The following is a 19,239-nucleotide window of genomic DNA, read 5'->3' on the forward strand; positions in this document are numbered from 1 at the left end:
GCCCGAGGGCTGTGCTGTGTGGAGGGCTGGGGAGGGAGGGAGAGTGGGGGTGAAGGGTCAGGTGTCCTGGATATGGAAGGGAGTCAAGAACCAGGGAAGACTCCCTGGAAATGGGGGACTGGAGCATGACTTGGAGTTGGACAGCAGGGGCCCAGCCTGCCAGGTGAACCTTGTAAGTTCAAAGGGAGAAGCCACTGCCCTTCGGTGGCCTCAAGTCCCTGGGCCTGTGAGGAGCAGTGTTTATTGGGGCAGGAGTAGTGGGAGTCCATGAGGTCTGCTCAGCTTTCTGGTAAGGCTGAGGTGGGCCCAAACCTGGCCCAAAACCCTTGTGGGGTGGCACTGCCACCTAGGGGCCGATGGGAAGATGACCGGTCCTTCATGTAGGTCAGGAGGGGGTTGATGATATTAAATGGGTGACAGCTAGATAGAAAGGGAGGGCCAGGGACCTTTAGAGAAAGCTTCTGGATGGGCTGAGAAGATCTGCCTGGCTGCAGAAGCTGGGAGTGGTGGAGTGTGTCTAGCAAAATGTGGCAGCCCTCATCTGGTGGGGCTGGGATTCAAGCACATAGCAGGCCTGCCTTCCTGCCCTCTGCTGCTTCCTACACCAGCACGGCCCAGCACTGTTTCCTGGGGTCCAGCAAAAGTAGGGTAGGGTCGGGGGGGCTCTAAGCTGAGAGGCCAGCTCGGCCTGTTGGATGTGGATCTTTTGCCCCAAGATGTGCATTTCTCGCTCTCAAAGCCTTGGCTGCTTCCCAGAAAGCCTCCTGATGGTGGGGGAGGGAGGAAAAGCTTGAGTCTGATTCTCACCAACAAAGGTGGCAACTTACCTGCCTCACCCCGCCCCTCCAGTGTCCTCAGAGGGCCCTGGATCCTGCAGTTCATGCTGTATTCTGGGTAATGTGGCTTTTGCCATTCAGCTGGATGGCTTTTCTGATGACAGGGAGAATTAAGAGGTGATTCTGTTCAGTTAAAAAGGCCAAAAACTTTATTTAGTTTTCAGGGAAATACAAGATGCATGTAAACATAAACAAAATACAAAACAAAACAACCCAAATCTTACAGTCTAGAAGCATGCCAAGACAGAGTATTTTCTGCAGACCAAAGAGTCCCGTCAACAATGATAAAGGACACCCAGAAGTGGCAGGCCAAGGGGCTGGATCCCTTCCCCAAGGACACTGCATTTTTGTGATGAGAACAATTAAAAAAAATCCCACTATTAAAAATATTAGAAACATGGAGATAGTTTAGCACCACCATTGATCCTGGAAATTTTTTAGCACTCAAATTGACTGCACTGAATTCAATGTCCTTTTCTTCAGTTTCTCTGCTGAGGGCAGAAGAGGGCACAACCTTCTCCTGACCCCACAGAGCCCACTAGGAGCTGGGAGGGGCTAAGTGGAGACCATGAAGAATCCCCCAGAGACACCCAGCAGTTCACATGCAACCATGCAGTCCACAAACCACCCTCCAAGGACCTGCCACTCACATCTTCACTCAGAAGTCACCTTCCGGCAGACCTCTCAGTACTACTGTTCGTGAAACCCTGTTCTCATCTTGTGTCCTGCCTTTAAAGAAAACTTGGTGCCGAGAACAAGTTGCAGATCCAAGAATGGTGGCTGTTTACTCTTCTCTCTCTGAAGTAAGCGCTTATGGAAATGTGCCTTGGTCACAGGCCACTGAGAATGAAAGGGCATATCCACGTGTGAGTGCGCACTGCGCCCTGTCTTCTAAGTCACACCTACAAGGCAGGCTCAGCAGACCGAGTAGCCACAGGTAACATCAGAGACACGCCAGAATAACTGGTGTTAACCAAAGAAATGAGGCTGCCTTCCTTCCAGACATGCTCGATAGTGTCTGGACCCTGAGGTTCCAGTTTGGTGGGGTAGTGGGTCCTTACTGTACAACCCATTACGGTCACTGGTCTCTAACCAATTTGAGCAGTTTGAGAGGCCACCTCTGGATTGGACAAAGGGATGTGGGCAAAACCAGCTGGGAACCTGGGAGATGGATGAATGTTCTCGAGCCAGAGCCTCCAAACTCAAAGACTGGCTTGTTGCTAGTGACTTCCTGTCTCCACTACGTAAATCAGTGACTGTTCATTAAGAACGTGCTGGGGACCCAGTTTGTGTCCCAGCAAGTAGCGGTTTCCTCGGGCTAGCTCCTTCTGTGGCCAAATCTTAGGGCTTTTCCAACCTACTCTGACTGGACCCTTGGGTATTGAATCAGTAAATTCCCTCTGTACCTGCTCTCTTCCTCCTGAAACACTCAGAATTGACTTCTTCCTTCTTTTGAATGAAGACTAAACTCCAGACTCCAAACTCTCTCAGCATTCTCACACTTTTCCCTTTCTGCCTAGAAGACATCCTCTTCTGGAAGCCGCCTTCCCGGGAAGGGATGGTAAGCCCCAGCCATTCCAAACATGCACACATTCATCTCACCAACATGCCTCTCGCTTGCCTCCAACATGCTCGAGCCATCCTTCTGCTTTAAAACCATTTTCTCGCATGCTCTCTCCCTGCCCCTCGCCCCCTGAGGTCCCAGCCCATTAGCCAGGGTGGAACTGGGAACAAAGGAGGGACCTTCAGCTCAGAAACCATTCTCTAAGGCCACTGAGTTCTAGGACTGGGATGGGAGAGGGGACTGATTGTCAAGGTCAAGTGCAAACCCAAGATTAAAAAGACAGGATTGGGGAAGGGAGATTGCATGGTAACCCCAACCTTATAGGCAGGTTGGGATCAAGGTCTTAGAAGGCAGAGCCCTCCACCCAGTCTGTAAGCACCAATGAACCCAACTTCTGGCTGCAGACCTAGGTGCACAGAACAAAACAGGAGGGAAGCTAAAATTACTGGGGCTGATTTCCTGAAACCAAGGCTGTCGGTCAGTAACCTCATCCTGTCACTGTCTCTGGCCATAGAACTGAGAACCACTGAGGGTGGTTCATGATTTAGGCACAAAGCTCAGTAAGGTCGAGGAGGAGCCATCACACTGTTCCTGTGATGTGTTCAGTTGGGGCCTGCAGTCTGGTGCAAGTGCATATGCAGGTCTGCTGACTACCACGAGCATGCTCTGGCCCCAGCAGCCTGACCACCCTCAGAAACACGAGAACTGAGGGCCAGAAGCTCTTACCATCGAGAACTCCCTCCCACGGTGATGATATGCATGGCAGTGGGTGGGGTCGGCCTGTTAGACCACCCATCCGCAGGTGGCAGGTGACCCAATTCAACCATCTCAGTGCTTCCACACCCAGTGACTTCTCGCGTCCACATCTTCATTTTGGAGCCCGGGATGATGGCCTAGGCTGCTTCTGCTAGATCTGTTAATGCCAGTGTGAAGTTTCCAACAAAATAATAAAATAATTACCAAAAAAAAAAAAAAAAAAAAGACACATTGCACTCTCCAGCCAGAATTACGTGTGTGAGTAACACACACTTGCTGCCAGAAGCTGTGAGTCCCGTGGGTCCTGCCCAATGCCAAGGACTTGTAAAATGGAGACAGCTTGCCCGGTATTTGTTCTCTAACCCCTTGTTATTTAGTTCAAGTGGGAAATTACCAACACTCACACGTGTGTGCTCATGGACACACACACATATGCACATGCACACACACTCGCTCTCAACACACAGCCCTCAAAAAAGTGAGGGAATCTTAATTCTTTAAGATTAAGTAATGTGGGTGGTTCTCTTTCCAGAGAGCTCTGCATCGAGATTCTCAAAGATTGGACATATAAATGTGTATACTCCAAGGAGAGACACCCACACACAGGGGCACGGTCCCACTCTGGGCACACAGATCCATGTTTGTACAGGAATTCACCCAACAGAGGGGTTGGAGCAGCAAGCATACAGTACTGGAGACGGAGGGGACAAGCCAGTGAGGATGTCCCTGGAGCCCTGAAGGGCAGAGCTCCAAGGGCTTGGACCCAGAGACTTCCCATCCTGCTGCTTTCTCTACCAGTGCCAAGTAAGGAGGAGGCCCGCTTGGTACCTGTTGTGGGGAGCTGTCTACAAAGACCTGAGTAGGCCCCTCAGACACTTCTCTGAGGCCCTGTGGGAACTGTCGGGGTGTTGAGCAAGAGGCCGGGCTCACTCCTCGGGCTGAAGTCATTGAGATGAATGGGTGGCCCAAGCTCAGCACCAGGCCTAGCTGTAGGCTTGTGGGAATTGGTGTCTCACTGGAGTACATGGGGCTCAAGGCACCCACGTCCCCAAAAAAGGATTTGGTTACATCTCGGGTTCCTGCCCATAAACTGAACTGAGGTTACATAGTTTTAGAAAGACTCAAACATACATCAGAAAGATCACGGCCCAAACATCAGGAGACTGGGGTGAGAGAGGGCTGCTGGGAGTGATTTTTAGGACAGGTCTTTCTGGGCAGCTGGCTGAAAAACAATGGAAATGAAAACAAGGGACCGTTCCCGGATGTCCTTGCTCTGCTCCGATGGCTGGGGCCCTGAGCGGCCTGTCCCTGAATCCCTTCTGGGTGGATAACACCCAACAGAAAAAGGGGCTGCCCTCCGGTAGGGACCCCTGCCATCCTGCCAGGAAGGAGGGGGCGGGTATAAAAGATCAATATCCAGAAGGTCACCTGTCTGCTCCACAGCTTAACTCCTTCCAGCAGCCCTGCCGCCTCCTATGGACGAACGGGCCACCGGGTCTCCCGCCACTGTCCCAACAAGCCCTGGCGTCCCTCTTGATAATATTGCACTTTTCCTGTCTCTCAGATTGTTTTCATTTTCGATTGAGAATGCAAAGTATTTGGAGGGGTAGGGGAAGTGAGTAACCTTAAAGAAATAATATATTAGTTAAATACAAAAAAAAAAAAAAACAAACAAACCCAGAACAACAAAACAAAACAAACACAGGAAAAGTAGGGGCTACTTTCATTTTTTTTTCCCTTAAAACAAACTACCAAACCGAGGGCTAGACTTAAATAGTTCTACACCTACTCTGCAAATACTAGTAATATGAAAATAACGTTCAACCGAAATTCCCTTGTCTTTCTTCCTTAGACGATAAAAGTAGTAACATGCCTTGCTGAGGAAAGCGATGGATATAAATGCCAGTAAAATATGCTGCTCTAACATCTGAAAGTGATTAAAACGATTCTATATAATGCCTTCGTCAAGATGGAGACTCGAGAGTAAGAAAGAGAAGCCTCTGGGGCCAGGCGAGGGGTGGAGGGCCACGGCTGGCAAGGCAGAACCTGGGTTCAGCCAGGGGCAGATGGCTCACTCGCCGTTCAGAGTCGCCCCTTCCGGCCCCCTCCTGCTGCCCCCAGGGGGCCCCTGGCCTAGTGGCAACAGCGTGGCAGGGCTAGGGAGCCCAGCCAGGCCCGCTGTTTCAAAGTGGGAGAGAGATGAAGACATTTTTTCCCCTTGTAATGAAAGAAAAAAGGTCTTTAAACGGAAAGAAAAAGCACCAAATGATGCATCTTCGGGCATTATACAAACCTCAATAATGACCTCAGAAGGGCTCATTAGGATTAAAGGTGCAGTATACAGCAATACAACGCCATTTCACATTTTCAATCGCAATTAATGGAAAACTGGGTTTGGACACTGCTGAGATTTCATTTTCCTTTTTCCTTTTTTAGTCCGATCTGGTTTTCCTCCAGATGGGTCAGAGCCACAGGCCCCTCCCTCCTCCACCTGCTGCGGTACCCTCCAACATCACAAAGCAGCTCAGTAGCTCTAGGGAAAAGCCCCCTTGCCCTAGGTGGGGCTCAGGAGTCCAGGGGCACGAGCCCTGGCATCCCCCGGCCATGTCTGAGAGGGACTGGCATGCACCCTTCGTGCTTCAAGTATTAATATTCTCTTTGGGTTTGCAGGGTTTGTGCTGTGTTGAGTCAGGGGGTGATGGTGAGGGGTGAGGTGCGAAGATGGGGCATGGCAATCCCTGTTCACTGCCCAAATCTACATGCTGTCACCAGGTGGCAGCATTCCCCACGTTTCCTAGATGCCTGAGCAACTCCCAGCCATCCTTAGGGGGCTGGATGTCACAATGTAAACATGATGACCACACAATAAACTCCAATGGGGGTGGGAGGGAGCGCAAGGATTAATGCAGTGGGGTGGTCTGCCATTAACTAGCTACATGATTTCAGGAAAAGTAATTTCCTGCCCTTGGGCTGCAGTAACAGAAGGGGATGGGATGGAGTGACTTCCAAGGCCACTTTTAATGACTATCACTTAGAGCACTGGGGATCGAGGAGAGAGGGTCCTGGGGGAGGGTGGAGAATGTGGGCCCCGCGGGTGCTGGAGAGCCCCACGGGGCAGTGCAGACCGTGAGGAAGGGCAGGGAAAGGCAGGCTCTGGGGAACACTGTGGTCCAGTCCAACTGAGATGCTCTGTGTTCGGCAGATGCGTCCTGCACTCCTTCCTGGCCTGGCTGGCACGTTACTGACTGAACTGGCTCAGTGCAGACATTGGAGGAGCGAGGCCGCTGGGCCCCCCCCCTTGGAAGACAGCTACATGGAAGGTCCTTTCACCCAATAGTCACTCTACTTTTAAATTTTATTTTAAATAATCATAAATTACTTTTTTTTTTCTTTTAATAAATATGTGCTGCTTAAAAATGAGAAAAGTATATACTGCATCTTTAAGTAATGCACTTTGCTCTCTGGGTTTCTTCCCATTCCACCTTATTAAAGTGCATTAATTAAAAAATAATGAACCACTTCTTTATCATTATTGTTCAAATAAGTCCAAATAATATTAATATGAAGACACTAAACCACTACCATTAGTACTGCAACCTAGCAGATTAACTCAATATCCTACTCTATTTAATACTGTCCAGCAGAAGAAAAGAACGAATTTCAATTTTAAACTCACAAACAAAACAAAAGGAAACAAAATCTCACCGCGGCCCTTCCACCAAGAACACGAGCAGTTTGCTGTAGCTGCCAGGCATGAGTGCACGGCCAGCGAGGAGGCTGGGGAGATCCCCAGGCGAGGCCTCAAGGGTCTAGGGGGCGGGTGGGGTGCTGAAGGCACGAGACACAGCGTCCCGTGCTCATCTTCGGGCAACATACACTGCCTGCGTGGGGAGCAGGGGTAGAGGGAGGCCTTTCCTCCTCTGTAGAAACCACCAACCCTTGGTCCAGGCCTCTGGCAGCTGAGCTGGTGGCTGTGGAGCCCAGTCCGTCCGCAATCAAAGGCACGTGTGGGATTCCACTCCCAGCAAAGGGGGGGGGGGGAGTCCTTGGGGAAGCCAAGGCTTCCGGAGGGTCCCCTCGGAAACGTCAACGACTGAAAGACACAACCCAAGGTTGACAGGGACTTTATTCTCTCCTCTCTTCGTGGGGGGCACCGCCCCTTGGGAAGACCAGGTCGGCTCCCGGCCCGGGGTCCTCCGGTACCTGTGGCATCGCACGTAGGCAGGGGAACGGCCGGTGGTGGCTGCCCATCCGGGGTCCCCTCAGCCCTCAGCGGGGGCGATGGGTGCTTCTCCACAGTTCACACGTAAGGGTTCTGGTCCTGCCCAGACGGGAGAACACGTGCAGAATGGTGGCCACCCGGCAGCCTGAGAGCTGCCATTTCTCCTGGACAACCTGCTCCTCCCTCCTGGGGAGGGTCCTGCCCCACTGAGACGTCTCTGCTTTGCCGTGTCTGGGACTGGGGCTTCAGCCCCCGGGCCCTCCGGCAGGTGCCACGCTACGGTGCCGTCCACAACAGTGGAAACCAAACGAAAGGACTTTGGCTTGTGAAGGGAAAGGAAGTGAAAGCCCAAAACCGCCAACCTCCCCGCAAAAGTTATGACAGAAAAGCCCCATCCGCTACTCATTCTGTCCCCTGTGAGGCCGACTGCTCTTGGGCCCCCAAACAACCCCTAAAATAAGACCAAAACCCAAGGCCTGACATTGAAGCCCCAAATCAATAAACCTCTCCCAAAACATGCAAAAGAGCTGCCCACCCAGCAGTACCCAAAATAAAGTCTGTGCAGATGGTGAAGAGACTGACGGCTGCACCCACCCTCTCTGTAAACTCTGGGGTTGGCGGTTCTCCGTGGGGCGCCCAGGGCAGGGCGGACTCTTCTCAAGGCCAGGGAACAGCGACAGGTAAGAAAGGTGGTCCTTGCTGGCAACCGGGGAACTGCTTTTTCTTCAACGAACAGACATTGACGGTGGCCTGGCCCAGGGACAGGCTGGGCTCCCAAGAGATGCCTCCAAGCCCCAGAGCCAGTGGGGTCTTCTAGGACACGCGCCCGTGGCAGGTGGTGGCAATCCCCGGGAGACCAGCACAATTGGCAAACACAAGGACTGCCTCCGATGGCAAGGTGCCAGCGGCAGAAACCAAGCTGGGCAGGGGCAGGGCACAGGAGGTCCCTGCGACCACATCTTTTCCGGATTTGCAGCCAAGGCACAATTGGAATTTCCCTCGTGGCCTGTCCCAAATGGTGCCAGGTCCGTCAGCCAAATCACCAAGGTGCCCACGTAGGGCTCAGCTTTCTTGCCTCTGGTCCCAGGCCCGCCGCTCCCCTGCCTGTTCCCTTCCCTGCTCAACGTGGGCCCCTGCCGGACCTTACCTGCCAGCTGGGGGACAGCCTGGAGGGGAGCATCTCTGAGGTCACGCATTCTGCAGGGTTTAACGTTGTCCCCCCCCACCCCTCCCATTTTCCCTTTCCCCTTTGTCTTCATCTCACTGCTCACCCGCACCAGGCTGGAAGGACCCACGCCCCATGTTAGTTCTTTTTCTCCAGGTAGTTGGAGGGCACCCAGCCTTTGAAGGGCTTTGCGCCATCCAGGATCTGGCAGTACCACCAGCCGTTGGGGTTCCTCTCCAGGACCTCCATGGACACACCCTCCTGGAAGCCTGCTGTCTCCTCATCCCCCTCATAGTCCGCGATGGAGACATAGATGTCTTTGAGGTTGTTGTGGATGAACTGGGACTTCTCAATGGGCTTGGGGCGCACGGGGGACACGGGAATGCCGTTGCGCTGGGCGGGCAGCAGAGGCGCGTCTGAGCCCTGGCTGGCGGCCCGTTCGGCCAGGCGGCCCTTGGCGTCTGCGGCAGCCGAGCGGGCGGTGCTGAAGGAGGAGTTCCGGCGGACACCCCGGAGGCCGTCGGTGGCAGTAAGCGACTCGTTCCTACGCAGGGCGCAGGACAGGTTGTTGTCCTTGGGTGGCGGGGACACAAACACCGACTGAGGCCTCACTGCCACCTGCCGCACCCCGTTCCTCATCTTCACTGCCCCGGCGGCCGAGGTCTTGCCGAAGCCCCCCGGAGGCTTGGAGGGGATGGGCGGCGTGGCCCTCTTGTTCTGGTTGACGGTGTTCAGTGCTTGGACCCGCTTCTCGATCTTCTCCAGGCTGTCTGACTTGCCCTCGTTCTGCTTGCTTTGGGCGCTCACTGTGTCTGGCTCTTTGCCAGAGGAGTCCGATTGCTCGTTCTCGCCGAGCACCAGATAGTGGGAAGGGGCCCAGCCCTCTAGCTCCCCAAACCTCACGTACCACCAGCCGCTTTCCAGCTTCTCGAGCACCTGTACCTCCACGCCTGCGGGGAAGCTGATCTCTGAGTCCTGGACCTTCTGGTAGGCACTACATGTCGTGTAGGAGGCGGCCTGCCCTTCTCGTCCCTTCTTGGTGGGACACGGGGGTGTGGCGGCTGGGGGGGTAATGAGGTCAGCGGAGCCTCTCCTGGACCCCTCACTGGGACTTTCAAAGGCCGTCTGAGGGGGAAGCTCTGAATCCTCGCTCTTTGAGCCCTTGAGACCGCCCCGGAGCTGGCCTGTGGGTCTCAGCTGGCGCCGTAAAGTGCTGATGTCCATCTTCTCTTGACTCTGGGACTCTGCTCGGCTCAGGAACGGCTTGGGCCGGACCGACGGCTTAGCCCGGGTGCACGAGGTCAGCCCAGCCTTTAGGTCGGCGTCCCTCTTCGCCCCAACCGTGGGCGTGCCACGGATGCCTGCGTCCGAGGCAGAACGGGGCTTCAGGTCACCACTGTTCTTGGACAGGGAGGAGGAGGAAGAGGAGGAAGAGCAGGTGGTGTTGATGGTGATGGATGAAGAAAAGGAGGCAGAGGAGTGGTTTTTCCCCAGGTCTGCCTGGGCGTTCTTCTCTGCCTTGAGCTTTAGGAGCGATGACGATTTGGGGGAATCTGATTTGGGGGAGTTTTTTCTAGCAAGGGACAGAGGGGAGCCCCCCGGGGAGTCACTGTCCCGGGAGGAGCGTCTGGCTGACAGGGCATCCTCGACACACGGCCGGAAGCCCTCGTTCTCATAGATGGTCTCCTCCTCCAGGGCCACGTCCTCTGAAGAGCCGCCCACCCTGAAGCGGGCCCGCTGCAGTGAGGAGGCCGGTGAGGGCCTACGGGGCTGGGCGGGCCGCCGCTCCCCCGAGCCGCTGTCCTCCGTGGGTTCCTCGCTCAGCTCTGGCTCTGAGTCGAAGCCGAAGGCAGGGATGTCATATTCAGGCTCCTCATACTTGAGCTTCAGCGGGGAGTCCTGGCTCTCCCCAGAGCCCACTGGACCCTCCTCGGCCTCCTTGGGCTTGCTGGGGGGGGCGGGGGGTGGTACCTTGGGCCGGGTCAGTGTGCTCGTGCGGCGGCTGAGGTTGGGCTTCTTGCGCTTATCGATGTACGACGCGGGGGCCCAGCCCTCCTTCTCACCGATCTGGACGTACCACCAGCCACCCGAGTTCTTATCGATGACCTAGGGGAAAGGGTGGGCAGGCCAGTGAGCTGGGAGGATCGCCGGACCCTACGATGTGCCAGGCTAGGAGCTTCGCACTTCACGCGACGCACCAGGCTACGACGCATCATGTCTCTGTTTTACAGATGAGCAAAGTGAGCTACTGAGGAGGTGGCCCCAGGACCCCGGGTAGTAAGTGCTGGGCTGGAATTGAAAGCCAGGTCTCCACCATCTCCTACTTTCCAAGACCCTCCCCCCTGGTCCTCCAAGACTCCATTAGCACCCCAGGTCGAGCTGGCCTTGTCTACAGATTCCTGCTTCTCCCCCTAAGCTGTGCACTTAGGAGACCTACTCCTCCTAGTCCCTATGGAACCCAACTCGCCAAGGACCCGTATGTCTAAGAACATGCCATTCATTCCACTGCTCCTCGTCCCGCCCCTGGGATTGCTAGGTCCTCCGCCGGCCACCCTGGAAAGGGTCTCTCATGTCAGAAGAGAATGGGAAGATGCAGGTGAGGTGAACTGGGAGGTACAGCCCGAGACCAGAGCCACCCTGCCGGACGCCTCCCTGGTGTTCCCACCGCCTGTGGTCATTTCACTGCATGTGGGATCCCAGTGAAATTCTGCCGGTCGAACGGACTTTGGCTTAAATGGTTAACTGTGGGAAGGATGAGGGGCTTTTAGTCATTTCCATGTTAGTGTAAACTAGCTCAAGGAGCTTCTTTCTTAACTACTATTTGAGATTGGCTAAAGACCAGGAGTGTGGTGCTGCCTCTGCTGCAGTTCATCTGGGCTGGAGCACATAAAGGGAAGATAATTTTGGATTGTGGGACACTCCTGGAGAAAGGTACCGGGGGGGGGGGTGGTGGTGGAGGGGACATGAAAAAATTGATACCAGGGGAAGAGGGGCAGTGAAGAAAGAGAGATAGAGACCAGCCCTCTGTAGTCCACACCAAAAGGGAGGGTTTCTGTCCTTCCTTTGGTCCTCTATTCCTTCCTTCACCCTTCCCACCCCATATTCCATCCCACACTTAAGATTAAGCCTGGGTAGCTCCTAAGTATGACAGTTCAGTTACATGGTGAGCTTTGGAGGCTCTTCTGGAAACCTAAGCACCACCGACGGAATGATTTTTCTTGGAAATTCGGTTCCAAATTGAATACGTAGGATTTAAAACATTCACGCGGGGGACACCATCTCTTCCACAGGCAGAGACCGCCTGAGGGCTCTTCCGACAGTTCTACAGGTGTTAATTGGATGTAACCTCATTACTCAAGAGCAATGCCCGCGTGCCCTGCAGTGGCCACAAAGCAGAGTTTCATAAATGCTAGGCCGGGAGGGAGCCTCCTAGGGTCTGTTACCTCATGTGGCAGAGACACAGGATCAAAGCCAGGGCAGAGGAGTGACTGTATCGAGGGTGAGAGGTGCCGGCGGCATGCACGTGGCCAGAACCCAGGCCCCTATTACTGTGGCTACGTGGACCACATTCTCCCCACAGCAGCACTTGCTAACATGGGTTCTTCAGAATCTTGGCCCCCAGGGTGCTCCTAGGAGACAAACTGTCCTGGGGCCAAATGGGTCTGGGCAATGCTGCTATTCTAGTGCCCTCTTAGAGATGCACGGTGACATCCCTACAGCACAGGCTCTGAGAAGTTCTGCGATTAAAAGCACACAACTGCATGGATCTTGTTTAACCCAATGTCCTTCAAACCTGTTCGACCAAAGAAGCCCCTTGTTTCAGGGCACTTCCGTCACAAGTTCCCACTACACGCTCTGGGAAACGCTGCTGTGAGGGAAGGACTGCGTGGAGACAGGAGTCCTGCATTCTGGTCCTCACCGTGGCACTTACTGGCTTCAGGCAAATTTTTATCCCCGTGGGTCTTCTGCCCGCCCCCCTGGAATGTTGCCAGCAAGGCATAAATGGGAAACATGGCAGGTCTTTGACTAGCATGAGTTCAAACCCTCAGCTTCATGGCCCAAGGCTCACCTCTGCCTTCTGTCCACCCCGAAAGCTGATGCCGTCAGAGATGCAGGACTGGAATTCAGCAATGGTGTAATACTCCACCTCAACAGAAGGGGGCTCTGGTGGCTTCGGCAGCTGGAACCCCTAAGGCAGAGAAGGGCTCAGTGAGCAAAACCTACCTGATCAGAACTGTAACAGAGGCAGAGTGTGGCGTTTACACCAGCTGGAGGGCAGCTGACCTGAGAAGTATCCATCACCTGAGGCTCAGGGTGTCTCCCCAGGGGACTGTTCTCCTGAGCAGGCTTTCTACTATTACCTATGATCCACTTGAAACTCCCCTGAGCTGTCAAAATGATCATTTAGTAATAGTAACTTCACCCCTACATCTCTGGAGGTCCAGTTTATAGATACTTCAACAGCTAGGTCCCAAAAATGAAAATGAAAAAGCAGAGAAGTGGTTTTAACAAAGCCTGTGCAAACTGCCCCATGGGAGGAGAGCCTCGTCCTTAAGTCTGGCTGACAGGTCACAGAGGTGACATCTGGTTGCAGAGGCAGGGCCAGGGGACACAGCCATCTCTTTGGGGCAGAGGGCAGGAGTGAAAGGGGGCACGGAGATGGCTGAGAAGAGCCCTTGGTGGGTCATTGCAGAGATGCCAAATGGTCAGGCAAAACAGGCTGGATTGGTTATACCAATACCCAAGCAAGACAGTCAAGGACATTTAGGATTTGGCTGCAGCCATGACTTCTGAGTCTTATTCATTCACTTTCCAAACATCAACTGTGCATCTTCTGGGTGCCAGGCCCAGGTCTGAGGCACTGGGCACTTAACAGTGAACCAAAAGGACAACCCCCTTGCCCTCATGGGGCGGACATTCTAGTTTCACTCGGTCTCTACTCTGGTCAAAATGGATTTTGTGCTACCCTGTTACTTCCAGTATGTCCCAGTATCACACAAAGGGGTTAAAGCAAAACAAACAAAGAAGTATGTGTGTTTGGGTGGGGGGGGGGGGGTGGCAGGAAGGGAGAGGGAAGCAGCTGTGGTGTAACAGGAAGACCTCAAAAGACCTCTGCCTTGCAGCTGGACACATGTGGGCTCCAATCCCAGCTCAGCAACGCACCAGCTGTATGGCCTTGGATAAAGCCCATGACCTCTCTGAGGCTCAATTTCCTCATCTGTAAAATGGGTCATGAAGAGAATTACTGATAGGTACCTAACTTCTGGCCCAGCCAAGGACACAGGGGGAGCTCCACCAACAGCAGCCAAAGCTGACCCCTCCTTCTGAAATGCCATCGTATTCCCTGGAACCTTCTGCATTCTCCACAGCTCAGCATGTCCTAATCTGGCTACTCACAGCCCAGCTGTCTTGGGTCACAGGGAGCGAAGGGCAGGAGGAAGCTGGTCTTGAGGGACCAGGTATGATTCAGCTCACTTTCTCCGCCCGGGGCCGGGGCCCTGGCCCTGCAGGCGTGTGTGTGAGTAGATGGGGTCCAGGCCCCAGCACCCCCACCCCTTCCCCCAGCCACCAGGTGGGATGCAGCCACATCTGGCTGGGACAAGCCCTGCCGCAGTAAGTCCCGCACTTGTTAAGTGTGGAAGGAATGAGCCCATTGTTCCCAAAACCGAGTCTGCCTGAAAATAATCAGCTGGGGCTGAGAGAACTGGAAGGACGGGAGAACTCATTGTTTTGTCGTGGAAAACTCGAGGGTAAAATGACATAGAAACTCCCCTGGGGCCGATGGCCAAGGCAGGGATGGTCTCCTCTCCACACGCCTGACTCAAGGACCCGTTTACTGAAGGCCCGCTCTTCCAGGCCAGGGCAGATGTCACGGATCCCAGTGACCCTTGCTACTAGGCCCAGTGAGACTTCAGAAATCTTTCCCCACACGGTGCGGCAGGCAGCCTGTCCGTCAGCCACAGCTGACATAGGAAAGGGAAACCTGGCGGCCAGCCCTGCACACACCATCCCATTTCATCCTTCCAGCAGCCCCAGGAGGTGGCTGGCACTGTCCCCATCTTACAGATCAGGAAATGAAGGCTTGGGGAGGGTAACAGACTTGCCCTGGATCTCGCCGTTCCCAAGTGTCAAAGGTGCAACGTAGACGCACGTCTGGCAGGCTTGAAGCCCTCTCTTTCCACGGCACCCGCTGCCCCTGAGGACAGTCCCCTGAACTAGGGCTCTAGGTCCACTGCCAGCATCACTGCCACCCTAAGCCTAGTGTCCCGAGGGTATATGCTCTTCCCTGATGGTCTGGACACCAGGACCCCCACCTACAGGAGCCAGGGACGCCAGCAAGTTGAGCCTCTGACTTTCAGCACAAGCCAGTCCTGGCCATTCACTCCTCCTTGCAGGGGTGCTCGCCGGCCTGCCCTCTGCCCTCCCAGGCTCTGGCATCCACCAAAGCCATCGGACATTCCTGAGCCAGGAAGGCGAAGCTGAAAGGCTTCCAGGCACACATGGACAGCAGCCCCATTCCCAGCCCCTGGCAATGCCCTGGCTGGACACTCCCGCTGGCCAGTCTAAATGTTTATGTCTGCCAGTGTAGCGGCTGGGATGGATTTATTTAGCTTTGGAGTGCAGTGTGTTTTTGAACATCAACTGTCCAGCTAGGCCCCCAGAATGGCTGGGATGCCCAGGCTTTCCTCTCTGCCCCTGGCCCCACAAAGCTGGAAGCCCAGCAGGGCCCTGGAAAACCCCTGGACTGACAGGCATTGAAATGAGACAACCAATTAACTGGGGAATGTTACAGGGCGTCCCCAGATACAGGAAGAAAAAAAGGAGAAGAAATTCAGCATACATACCAGGCTGGATTCTCTGCGAGGTGGAGGCCTTGTCCTTAGGTTCGGGGAGCCTAGAAGAAGAAACATGGCTTCAGAAATCCCAGCCAGACAATGGGTAAAAGCGCTGGACCCTGTCTTCCCTATGTGTGGCTGCCTCCTGATCCTGGGAAGCTCCTGGCTCTGTCCCACACTCAGGAGGGGCCCATGTGCTCAGTCACTATCAGCACTATAGTTTCTTCATGGAACCAGAGACCTTTAAGCTTTCTTGGCTGTGTTTCGGGGGATCCATGAGCCCCCTAAAATGATGTGCACATTTCAAAATGTATAGACATAGAGGCATTTTTCAGAAGAAAGGGTAAATAGCTCTATCAGATTTTCAAATGTAGGAGCAGAGGCCAAGTTCAGAACTCAACTAAAACCACAGCTTTCCTCAAGATTTTAAGGCTGGGTGGACATCAACAGAAGCGGCTCTCTCATCATATAGGGCAGTTTAACCTCCATCTGAAGACACTGTTGAGCCAGAGATGCATAGGTTAGGAGGGGGCCAGTTAGCTGGGTTTCTCCTATACAGAGGCCTTTAAAACTGCTCGTGGAGAGGCAAAGCCGTTCCTTCCAAGTCTTTTAGGTTTCCAGTAACTGGTGGGAGGCGAGAGAGAAGGAGGGGTAAGGCCAGGAAAGATGTTCTACTGGCTGTCACTCTGTAAAGCAGCCTTGCACAAGGGAGCCACGTGTCACAGCCTGGGAGATACACTGATCTGCAAAGCAACCATTCCTGGCTTTCTTCTAGGGAATGCCACCAGCTTAAACACTCGTGTATTTTATCTTCAGCGCAAGAGTTGTGAGGAAGTGCCTTGCCTACTCATGATTAGCATGAAACAAGTTCAGGGTTAGGGGTCAGCCTAGATGTCAGGGTAAAAATGATATAGGGGTCTTATACACCCCTCTGGCTTTCCTTGCACCCTGTGACCGCTTTCTAAAGAGCTGTGCCGTAAGGATGCAGGGGTCAGGAAGGCTCTTACTGATCTGGGCCCTCTGAGGGGCAATCCTGGCCACGGCTGGCGAGCCCTGGGCCAGCTTGGAGACACTCCTCTCAGGGACGCCCAGAGCGCTGCCATTGGAGGCATTGCACAGGATGGGCAGGCTGATCTCCTTCTTGGCGATGGGGACCTCAGGGCCCTCTCCTTCGGCCGGTGGAGTCTCCTTATCCCCCGACGCCTTCTTGTTCAGCAGGTTGCTGATCTCCATGATGTTCCCGATGATCTCCACTGGGCCTGCCAGATTCTTCTTGCGTGCTGGCAGGTCGTCCTTGGCTTTCTTCAGGTAGGATGCTGGCGCCCAGCCCTCTTTGCCCAGGTACCTGGGGGAAGGGGTGGACATGATGTCACTTGAGCGCTGCTACCTGACCTCACACCCCAGGCTCCACCTGGCCTGGCCCAGCTGCGCCTTCTCCACTGTGTTCTGCAAGGCACCTGGCAATCCCACCACTCTGGAGAGAAGCGGGATGGAGGGCAGGTGGAAAAGACACCTAGGACACCAGTTCTTCCTCTCTCCTTGCTCTCTGCCTGATCCCTCCTTGTGTGGGCTCTCGTTCTCTACAGTCAGGCAAATGTGGGACATCAGGATGAGAAAATTCCTCAGATTGAGTTGCCCACCAAGTAGACTTGACAACGGCCTGCTACCTCCCAACAGAGAGGGCGATTCTAGAGATAAGAGCAAGTGTGAACGTGGTGTGTTAGGCAGAGGCCCTCTGACAAACGGAAGGGAGATCAGAGAGGTGAACAGGTAGCACAGGTAAGAGGAGTTAGGAACCCCGAGTTCTGCTCTTGAGTCCCTTGGTGAGTCCCTTGGTAAGTCCCTACCCTGGAGCTCAATTTTTTCTCTCTTCTGCAAACTTCAGGAAAAGAGTAGCTGCAAAAATTTATCCAGAAAGATAGACCTTTCGAGACTAACTAGGAAGATGTCTATAAAGAGTGGCCAAGTGCAGGAGGTATGGATGCTAACTGTGGGGGTAGCAGACAGATCAAGTTCACAGAACAAGTCCCCAAACAGACTGATGTTAAGGGTAACACTTCAAATTACTGGGGGTAAGGGGCGCCTGGGTGGCTCAGTCAGTTAAGCGTCTGACTCTTGGTTTTAGCTCAGGTCATGATCTCATGGTTTCGTGAGTTTGAGCCCTGCCTTGGGCTCTGTGCCAACAGCACAGAGCCTACTTGGGATTCTCTCTCTCCCCCATTCTCTCTGCCCCTCCCCGGCTCATGCTGTCTCTGTCTCTCTCAAAATAAATAAATAAACTTAAAAAAATTAAATCAAATTAGTGGGGGTAAGGATGAGCTTTCAATTACCAATTTGGAGATGACTGATTACCCAGTTAGGAAAAGTACATGAGACCTTGGCCTCACACCACAGGGGGAAAAAAAATTGTGAATATTTGGTTAATCTTGAGGATTGAGAAAATCTTTCTAAATAGGGCTCCAAAAGCCAAAACCATGAATGGAAAGACTGAAAGCACATGACTGGATAAAATGAAAACCTTTGGTATGGCACAACAAAACCAAAATGAAACAAAACAAAATGAAAACAAAATCAAAACCCATAAACAAGGACAAAAGGCAAATGACAGGGCTGACTTAATTTCAGGTGACTTGATGACTTCTGAAAACAAGCTTTTCCCTTTTCTCCCCATGGTGCTCAGAACTTCTACCCAAGCCCACTAAGAGCTCACCTCCCAGTCCACCAGTTGCACTGTCCCCATCTGCTCCCCAGGGCACATCTGGCTCTTTGCAATGGCTCCTCTGTGCCAGATGTCGGACACTCGCCCTTCCCACCTGCCTGATCTGTACCTTGTTCTTGGGTGCTCATGAGATGGGAGAAACAGGAACGTGAAAGTGAAAGTTTCTATCAACATGCCTGAGCTTTGCTGGAAAGCCTAGGCAAGAGGTGGCTTCTTATGTTCACACCACTGGAAAGCACAGACAGGCTGTCCCAAGGTCACCTGTCTGGCCCCCTGTTTGGGGCTTGGAAGGCAGACATCAGTTAACACATGGATAGAAGTCAAGGGGCTGGCCTGCCTTCCCAAGGTAAGGGGTGCAGAGAGAAGCACAGAAATTTCAGGGGTGGATGGCAGCAACGAGCAAAGATGCCTAATCTTATGTATGAGCCACGAGCCAAGGCTCAGCAAAGCAAAGCAAGTAGCAGAGGGCCACACAGCTAGCTGTTGGCAGCATCTGGCCTGGAACCTGGTGCTCCTGCATCTCAAGATGAAGAACTTGCTGGCTATGGCAGAGGTGTTCTTCTATGAGAACAGTGGGGAGATGGGGAGTGGGGTCTCATGGGAGTGATGGTCAGGCCTGCTCACTGCCCTGAGTGCTCCCACGTCCAACCCTGTTGTGTTCCTCTGGTGTTACATGGATACAATTAGATTCCAGGCAGAGAGATGCAGGGGAATCAGGAGCGGCTGTGTGTGTCTGGGTCCAACTTGGCTCACATCTGCTTTCCAGCTCTGGAGCACAGAATGACTCCAGAGGGAAGCAAACTGGAAAAGAAGGGATAGAGAGAGAGAGGGAGGGTATGTGTGTGTGAGGGGAGAGGGGAAAAGAAAGACAGGAAATGAGGATCAACACAGAGCCTGGAATGCTGGGAAATGGCATATTTAAGGGGGTGTCTGGCAGCCTTCTTAAGGTGGAATCTTTGTAGGGTTTTTTCAGTTGAAGCTCCCACTAGCTAAAGGGGTAGGCCATGGGGACAAGAGTTGACTAAAAGTGACGGCTCAGAGTAACCTTGTTGATCATTTTAAGAAACTGGAAAAAACCCTGAAGCCTTGTAGATAACCTCCGGGAGGGTGGTTTCGGTGACCAGCCTGCCTTAGAATGTTT

General features: G+C 53.6%; 1 protein-coding gene across 10 annotated transcripts in view; it reads right to left on the reverse strand.

Moving 5' to 3' along the window:
- Positions 1 to 967: 967 nt before the first annotated feature.
- The window catches only part of SH3PXD2A (SH3 and PX domains 2A), a 242,693-nt gene continuing 224,421 nt past the window's right edge, over positions 968 to 19,239 (reverse strand). For all 10 annotated transcript variants that reach the window (XM_086680773.1, XM_086680770.1, XM_086680771.1 and 7 more), the window contains 4 exons: positions 16,387 to 16,724; positions 15,389 to 15,438; positions 12,613 to 12,732; positions 968 to 10,649 (listed from right to left, as the gene is read on the reverse strand). In XM_086680773.1, coding sequence (XP_086536899.1) covers positions 8,682 to 10,649; positions 12,613 to 12,732; positions 15,389 to 15,438; positions 16,387 to 16,724 — 2,476 coding nt within the window. In that variant the 3' untranslated portion in view covers positions 968 to 8,681. The remainder of the gene's footprint in view (positions 10,650 to 12,612; positions 12,733 to 15,388; positions 15,439 to 16,386; positions 16,725 to 19,239) is intronic.

The sequence above is a fragment of the Puma concolor genome, chromosome D2, assembly GCF_028749965.1.
Source record: "Puma concolor isolate L17-30 chromosome D2, mPumCon1.1.hap2, whole genome shotgun sequence".
NCBI lineage: Eukaryota > Metazoa > Chordata > Mammalia > Carnivora > Felidae > Puma > Puma concolor.